Source organism: Eutrigla gurnardus, assembly GCF_963514095.1.
Source record: "Eutrigla gurnardus genome assembly, chromosome: 12".
NCBI classification, from domain to species: domain Eukaryota; kingdom Metazoa; phylum Chordata; class Actinopteri; order Perciformes; family Triglidae; genus Eutrigla; species Eutrigla gurnardus.
In genome coordinates, this window is record NC_139926.1 from 22693723 (window position 1) to 22702991 (window position 9269).

Genomic DNA, 9269 nt, shown 5'->3' on the forward strand with positions numbered 1-9269 from the left:
AACCCAGTCTTAATCTGGATGCATCTTGGGCCTATAGGCATCTCGTGCCGAGGCGTTCAGGCACCATTTAGCGTCTGTATGAGACACGCCGGGCTATTAAATCATTTCAATCCAAACCCGTCCATGTTATCATAGACTGTCAAAGCAACCAACATCAGAAAGTCTGCATATTTTTGGAAGGACGCATCAAACAAACACAGGACTTTCACCCAGGAGACCGCTGTTTGTGTCCTGTATGAAGCTAGTACACCTTTTGTTACCCAACTACAATCCTCTACGTTGCTTTCTTCATAGTGAAACTTCGTCAGATCAACAGAGGCCTGACATTTCCTTGATTTACGGATATAATATAGACCAACAGACTATCTCGGGGACGGTGACCTCAAATTCCAGCATCTTGACCTCAAACCTAGCCAACTGTAGCCTTAAGGATTTAATGAATCATACACAAAAGTTAATCAAAAAATTACTGTATTTACTGCATGCAATTTAGTTCTTCACAACCTTTTTAAGAGAATATAAAATAAAAACTAAATCAATGCATTGTTAAAAGGTTATGTTTTGATGGCAACAGGTCTGACCTAGTTAACGAACGCTGCTATTGACCTATAAGGTGGATTGTGCAAGTTTTGTAAGAAGCATTAATCCCTTTTGTCCTGCTTGAACCTAACAATGCCGAGGGCGGAACAGGCTCAAGTCTAAACCCACGTAACACCTAAAGATGTTGGGAATGAGAATCTGCATGCCTGGTAATTCCATAGGTACATATGTCTGTGTGAAGGAAGCGAGATGACACTCGAGACCCAACAATCTCTCAGGGTATCCGTGTCTGCACCTTTTCAACTCCGAGGTTATTTTTGAACCCATTTACGCCAAGTGGTGTTATTTCGGGCCGACGGGGGGCCGCTGGTGTGCTTTGTGTACGTGTGCAAAGGGAAGTGGGATTGCGTTACAGTAATTCCAAAAACATTTACCAAATGTGATAATGTGACGTAGATTGCTTTATACGTTCAGAAACCTGTCGGTCCAACTTTCAAAACCTAAAACCTTACATTCTGTTAGAAAGAAGAAAACATGAGTTTAGATTCTTACAGGCTGGTCGACAATTAAAATCTGTGATGAATTAGTAAAATTATTCAAGAACCCAGATCTCTCCAGGGTGTATCTTAGTATCGGCATCAACCGAACTGAAAAAAATGTTGAATCATCTTTCACTTCGCATGAGATGGGATTAAGCATCATTACTTCAATGATGAGGCTGAATGACATTAACACTTATCACACATTTGCTAAACAGAGCCCCTATTATTAAAGTATTTGTAAAGATTTACATGGTACTGAGTTGACTTTGGGGAGTGGGGAGTACCAAAGACACAATAAGAAAATGAAACAGTACTACTAAAAACTTTTTTTTTATTTAGCTTACGTACATTCACCAAAAGTATTGCAAAATACATTAAGCAATACTTTGCAAGTTGGCTTGATCTCGGGGGGTCTTCAAATATTTTCTTCTGGTCCAGAAGCTCCGTAACGTAAATGAGATTAGACAGGATTCAAGCCACAGACTACCTTAATTGCGTTATTAGACTTTAATTCCCTGACATGCTGTGACAATGAGCCGGCTCCACAGCAGCACTCAATGTAACTCACACAGATCGTTAACCAGCCTTGATTTGAGGAGATGACCTTGCTCACCAAAATGTGAAAATAAGTCCACACTTCCATTACAAACTGTCCCGTACAAAACTAAAAGTACAAAGAGTGTCATAGCTTAGAGCAGCGACCAAGCTCCTGCATTTAATGCATTGGGGTGAGAATGTTTTGTTCATGGTGATGATACACCTGCATTAATTATTTTTTTATAAGTGTAAAAACCTCATAAAGTAAAGTAAAAGTTGCCTATTTAAGGTCTTTACAGACCAGGCGGTTTTTCATGTGATTAATTTGAACACAATATAATTTCTTGAACTGTCTACCTTTAAGAATTTAGAGCGGTTTCTTTCACATACAGTACAGCAGTAGCACTACTACTAGTAGTAGTATTAAATTAAACAATAATAGCTTTAGCCTTATAATTAATTCTAACATTAAATAAACATTTTTGTTGCTTCTCGCTTGAACACAATCCACTGGTCTGAATGATTTCTCCCTTAACCAACCAGACAACCTTCAGCATGGTATATTTGGTGTATTTCTGTGACCATTTGTATCCCCATGTCCGTTATGGTGGTCTTTAAAAAGATCATAAACAGGAGATTGTATGTTGTCTTGATACTGCAAAGCCTGAATGAATTGAAAACCCAACCCTTTATCTTTACTACTGAGGGGCATGTGTGATTGGGAACCCTTGTAAATACACACGACAAACATGTCCGCTAATAGCCTGCTGTTAAAACAAATACCGTGGAGCTTTCCTCTTGCCTGTGTAAAAGATAGCCCCCTTTTTACCGCCTGGTTGCGTTGGCTGTCTGGCCTGGGCAGGGCTTCACGTTTCCAAAGCTTGGCAGTGCAGTGGCATGTGAAAGATGTCCGCCATGTTGGGATGGCAGGAGAAAGGTGGAACAACAGGGCACGCTAATGCATTTGGAGGTTTGGTGCAGTTATGAATGGGTAGAATGATGGGACACTAAAGTTTTATTCAAACTGATGTTATTTTACAAGTTGTGTATCAAGGAAAACCACAGTCAGTTAATAAACACTGTCACCTGGAATCTAGATTTCATAATACCAGCTGAGTAAAAAAAATAGAACCCTGAAGTCAATGCTGGGAAATATTAGGTTGCACAAGCCTCACTTGATGGTTTTCATGTGTTTGGGGAGAGTTTTTACAAATTCAGAATTCACAAAACTTGGTTCAATTATGCTCTGAATGTTGTAATTAGTTTGTCAATTTTACATAACTTGCAATAATTTCTGCCATTACTAATCCACTCAAAACTCTGTCATAAGTCTGAGGAAGTTAAATTGGTGGAGTGCTCTTTGATGGTTGTACAAGTTCATATTAGCTGTACAAAGAACTCAGTGAAATCTCTCGGTTGCAGGCAACCTATTCACGAACTAACAAAAAAAAAATGTATGTCACGGGATTTAAACAGTTCCCCCAACAAATAATGTACGGTTCGGTGTTTCGGTGTAAGATTGCTATAAAATGCGTGAGAAATATAGTATACAGCAGTGATGCAATCTCCCCTCTCACACGAGGTGTGAGAGAGGGTGTTTGTCATACACCGTCCCCGATAGGCCAGCGCTAATCCCCCTGCCGTTTTAGGATCCACCAAGTGCGTCAAACTGTTTCCATACCAAACGGATCCTGCTATACCTTTCCTCTGAACCCTTCCTCCACACATCCAGATCTCCTTGGCCCAGGGCCAGACCCCCGAGGCCCTCTGTCCAAGGCAGAGAGGCTGCAAGTTAGTCCAAATATTCATATTCACCTACCAGTGTTTCTGGAGCAGAAGCAGGTCGATGGGGTTCGGCGATGGATGCCCTTTCATTGCAAATAAAGTGAACTGAGTGGGGTCTGGATGCTCTGACTGGGTAAACTACACACCCTGATCTAGCATTCATTTAATGTAAGACCAATTTGTTAACTAATTTAATCAATATGCTCGTTTATCCTGAAAGTTGATGTTACCACTGGAGAGAGAGCTTTAAGAGCTTTAAGAGCTGATGGTGGGATCATATCAAACTAAGACTTGTTTGTGTAACAGCATATGTAAACTCTGTGATGAATGTGTGTGTGTGTGTGTGTGTGTGTGTGTGTGTGTGTGTGTGTGTGTGTGTGTGTGTGTGTGCATGTCATATTTAATCACATTGTAAATGTCTTGTGTTAAAAGCATTGCACATTTCCTGAACATGGCAAAGCCAAAGTTTAAAAAACAAAACCTTTACAGTAGTGACCTCTAGTGGTTGGTTGGATAATGTACAGCAGCCATTGACTACAAAATAGTGATTAGTCCACACGTGTAGGAGACTCCAGTCCAGTGTATCCACATTTACAAATATACAGTATATATATATATATATATATATATATATATATATATATATATATATATATATATATATATATATAAGAATATATAATGTAAGAAAAATGTGTTGCTGCTGTTTACATACTCTCTCCCAAATAGTTTAGAATATGTCAGTTATTACTCCATCTGTGAAATAAATATAGTAAAAGAATGCTATACAGATAAAAGGAATATTATAGTATGTAGTAAATATAATAGAACAAGCTAGGTTCACACTGTATATAGTAAGCTAGTAAAAAAGCTCATCACCAAGGTAATTTGTTATTATTGTTATTATTAAAATATAATGAAATGATTCACTTCATGACAATATACACAAAAACATGCGTCAAACAAATATGCACAGAGACAAATCAGTCATGTTCGGTTAGCCGTGGTAGTCTGTCTGTTAATCTGGAAGTGTAAGAGCGTTCACTATGTTTGTCCTCCGTGTTAAGTCTTTATCACGTCGGAGGCAGACATTTAGGGCAACTTATCAGTATGGAATTTATTTCAACACTTTGCAGAATGTGTTATGTTTACGGTCTGTGTCAGAGACAGAACTGGTACAAAGTTAGAGGGCTGCAGGCATGGAGGCGTTCAGAGTGTTCTTTTACTGCGGAGGTGTTTGTTTGCTTTTGACAAAGGTAGCATTGCGCTCCAGTGTCACAGCCCTCCTCCCAGGCGCCTGGTTCAGTTCGCTCATATCCACCCCGGAGTCCAAACTGGTTTCTCGACTCTCCACAGGCCTCCGTCGCCTCTGCTGCTCCGACACGGCGTAATGGATCTCGGCTGCAGGTTTGCCCTCCAGGGACACGAACCACGCCCGCGGAGGCTGACTGGAGGGGATTCTGGAGAGTTCTGCCAAGGCGTGCACCGAGTGTCTGCCGCCGCTCCTGATTTTGTTCAACGTTCCCGGGACCGACGCTGACTCGGGGAGGCCGAAGTGACCCTTGGATGTGTTGGTGGAAGCCGCCGCTGCCTGAGAGCCCTCTCGGACCCCGGGCTGGTCCTCAGCTTCCACCGCCTGGTTCTGGGTGTCTGGAGGACCTTTTGGCGGCGTCTGGGTGAAGCCGTCTTGGCTCGACGGCTCCGGCTGCTCCTCCAAGTGGAAGAACGCCGGAGCGTGAAAAATGGCGACGGGGTGGTTGTAGAAAAACAGATTCTCCGTCAGAGACGGCAGAACTCCGATCTGATCCTCATGCAAACACATCAGCTGGTTCAGGTCGGCGTTGAGCTCCAGGTCGTTACACGCCACCTTAATGGACACAGCATCGGGGTTGGCTATTACATTACCATTGGGAATAGAAAAAAAAGAGGCATTGCGTAGATTATCCCCCCTTTCTGCGAACGACTGGTTCAGTCCATTTTGTGGATGAGAGGAGCCCGCTGAGGATGAATCAAAACCTTCGTGGTCACATGTGGACGTGGTTTGGTCTTTTCTCAGCGCTGGTCGGATCCTCGTTTTAGTTCCACTGGGTGAACGTCTGTAGACGAGACAGATTTTGAGATTTGGGGCACAACAATAGACGAGAAAGTACATCATCAAATGTTATTCAACCTCTAATATTTACTGTATAGGGAAGTACGAGATGGAAGCCTCCGTTACCTGCGATAAAACAACAACCCAACCAGAAGACAGATGACAATGACAAGCATTCCTCCGAGGATGACCATCAGGAGAGATGAATGGTGTAAGATGAAGTCAATGGGGACGGCGAGTCCAAAGACACCTAAAGCATACAGATGGTCAGAGGAAGACGTTTGGATGAAATCAAAAACATGCAATACAAATTAAAATGATAAAATGACCCAAGGCAGTTCCAGGGCTATTTCAATGGGTCATAAAAAAAGATGTACTTTTAGTCACTCATTAATTTCCATCTGATACATTAAATGTGTCGCCGCTCCTGTGGAACCAACGAACAGAACACTGCATTACATGGGTTTAACATCTTTCTGTGAGCTCTTGCCTCTGGTGGAGGACATCGGTGCTGCGATCCAGTAACCCAGGTGAGGAGCTGTGAACGTCCACATGAGTTTACCTTCCACCGACACCACCGAGCCGAGGCCCTTTCTCATCCATCCACCTGAAAACAAACACAACAACACTCTTTGTATAACTGTCTTGAAGTTCACACAACTACCCCGATCCTGTCAGTTCTTCTAATAAATGCTAATTTCCTTCCAAAGATGAGAAGGGAACTTAACGAAACGGCCTAATCTAGCACCCTTATTAGAATTTGCCACTTTTCTATCTTTTTTTTTACACTGAGAATGACACATCACTTTTTTGGAGAATCAGAAAAAAGCGTACTTTTGTCCTGGTCAAAAATCTATTACTCTGAAATGAAATAAATTATTAAAACATGTGAATTCTAACTAATAAATTGCAACGATTATAAGGTAGTGGAAGAAGAAAAATCAGTTGGACGTGTGTATTCACGTCTTTGGATTGACTTTATATGTAACAGTGCCTTCTACTCACCGGTGGTCCGGTTGAAGAACCATGCAGGAACCACACTGGAAGTCCAGAGTCCACAGCTGTCTGGGACGCTGAGGCTGATCTGAATGGGCCCACTCACATGTAACTCTGCGTCTCCTGAGAAAAGCTGCACACTGACAGCCGCCACCGGACTCAACTCCACACTGACGTATCCTTGAAAGAAAAAATAGGTGTCAAAAATCCAGAGAATATGAGGAAAAGATGAATTCATATCATGAAATTGCCTTGAATGAAATGTTGACGAATAAACACCGTAGCTAAACGGTTCCAGTGTTCCAGTTTGTAAAAGCCTCACTGTATAAAACCATAGTGTGATACTCAAAGGCCATTAGTTTGTATCAATCTGCTTTTCTGTCTACTTGATACCTCTAGATCGCACCATACCACAAATATAACTTACACATAACAGGTTTCCACTTCCAACTTTCAGATAGACTGTGGACATGCTGTCTGTAGTGCTATGACTGACTTGTTTTCAGAGGGGGATCTGTCGCTGCACACCTGATTTACTGCTCACGATGCCCAGAGTGTTATGTAAGCTGTCCTCCTCTGACGGCAGCTTGGGAACGGTCAGATAGGCTTTAATATCGGTGACATTACTGCCGTCTGTCAGATTCAGCAGGCTCTTGGGAAACCTGACAACAGGCTGCGATGCCGCATCTTCAAGGAAAACATGATCAATTAAAAACCGGAAACATGTACGTATAAAACATGCTTGTATTGACAATCAAAGTGAGAGATGAAGAAAAACCATGAGAAAGAAGAAAAGAGATGGAAAAATGAAAAGTGGGATTTACCAGATGTTTTGCCAGAGATCAGGACGGAATCGTCAAATAGCCAGATGTTCCCCTGATTCACACCAAGTAGTGACAAGGTCACAGATGAAAATACTAAAGAAATGATACAAGAGGAAGGGAAAAGATGGTTGCTTCTTTTTTTTTAAATGCACAGTTGTTCCACTAGGTGGCAGTGTGACATTGTGTCATATCAACCACAGAGGAAAGAAGTGGGTGGGCTCACTGTTCTGGCAAGGACTTATGTAAGCTTTTACTACAAAAACAATTACCCAATCCCAATGTCCCCCTAAGACATTAAGTCCTGAACCCTCAGGGACTTAACTGACGTCACCTGGTAAGGTGTGAGAGAGCAAAGGTTTAAAACGGCATAAATAACAAAGTAGTTGTAGTTTCAATGTACCGTCTAATGCGACTGTGTACATTTAATATGCTAGACTGAACACCCTGGTGATGTCATTCAACATAATAATTAGCCATGTGCTTCTGTTTGTGGTATTTTCGGACCAATGGGCCTTTGTTTGTCTTCGGCATAACAAGCTGTCGGACAAATGGGCTCTCGGTCCAATGGGACTGAGGTTTAGAAATATTGGGCCGTCAGAAACTGTAATGGCACCGCTGGAGGTACTGACAAAATGCTACAAAATACATTTGCTTGGGTGCTGCACCTAATTGGGTGTCAAATGCAGCAGGGCGAAGCCAAATCTGGGCCTGCAGTGACAACCAGAGAGTTTAGAAAAATCACTGAAGTATATGAGGCTCATATTTTCTATGACTTCACATTTACATGGAAATATATGAAGTGTCACAAAAAAAAACAATCTATCCTTCAGTGCAGATTGTGAATGTGCAGATCCACTGACGGATGCATGATGTGACCTCGTGTGTCAGACAAACACACAACTGATTTGTAGTTGTACGATGACTTTTCAGAGGGTGAAATGCTTGTTTGAGCTCAACCGCAACAGGCAGAGCCATGGAACAGGAGATTCCTGAAAGAAACTATCATAATGAAGTCCGGCCAATGAAAAGGCAACGGTCAGCCATAAGCTCAAACAACAGTCCAAACATACTCACTGACATTTCCACGACTGTGAGAGCCAAAGATGAATAAAGTACACTGTATGAATCTCATTACAAATGTTAAATATCTTACTTGGCATTCTGTTTGTTTTGCAAGGCAGCAGTGTGCAAATGTAGCCGTCCTTGCTGGCCACGATTGTGATTGGCTTCTGGGTTTGGTAAGGTACGCGGAGCAAAACAGTGCCGTCCTCTCCAGTAAGAGCTGTGATGGTCCTGGTGTAGTTGATGTAGACCATCACCACCGCCTCGCTCAGGTACTGACGACTCAGCATGTTGTTGACTTGGACTTTTAGGTTAAAAGCAGAATCTGGTGGAAAAAATAAGGACACGGTTATGACAAAGAGGTTTGAGGTTGCCACATAGTCTACAAGGGATGGTCTAAATAACAAAAACACCTTACAATAGAATGCAACTACCAGAAATACCACAGTTTCCAATCTTAAAAACTCAAACTTTCTGCAAATCATTAGAAACTCCATGACTTGTTTCAGATTGGACTGCATTATAAGTAATTGAAAGGTTGTTTTTGTTATTTTGTCCACCCTTTTATATGCAGTTCCACCATCAGCTTTGACAGAATGGAGTCGACTGCATTTCCAATTAACCTGTACGGGACCTTATTGGCAACACAACAGGAAAAGTCATTTGCAGAATCCCTCCAGGATATCAATCAATTAATCCCAGCAGATTTTACAGAGGTGGGCTCAAATTCAAATGGTGGAATTGGCCAATTAGATATGCAAAGCGAGACATGATTATACTACATCTGCATGCAGACAGCTATATTTCCAATAACGTGATTCTCATGACAGAGCTCTAATCATTGCATATTTTCAGGTGGCTCCTAGAGAATCCCATTTAGAGCCTGACGAT

General features: G+C 41.9%; 1 protein-coding gene across 1 annotated transcript in view; it reads right to left on the reverse strand.

The window, feature by feature from the left end:
- The window catches only part of LOC311021655 (protein FAM171B-like), a 128732-nt gene extending 120001 nt beyond the window's left edge, over positions 1-8731 (reverse strand). Inside the window, exons 1-7 of the mRNA XM_084022341.1 lie at positions 8470-8731; positions 7317-7409; positions 7021-7179; positions 6502-6672; positions 5987-6103; positions 5623-5746; positions 4557-5500 (exon numbers count right to left, since the gene is read on the reverse strand). Coding sequence (XP_083878467.1) covers positions 4627-5500; positions 5623-5746; positions 5987-6103; positions 6502-6672; positions 7021-7179; positions 7317-7409; positions 8470-8668 — 1737 coding nt within the window. The 5' untranslated portion in view covers positions 8669-8731 and the 3' untranslated portion in view covers positions 4557-4626. The remainder of the gene's footprint in view (positions 1-4556; positions 5501-5622; positions 5747-5986; positions 6104-6501; positions 6673-7020; positions 7180-7316; positions 7410-8469) is intronic.
- Between the last annotated feature and the right edge of the window lie 538 nt (positions 8732-9269).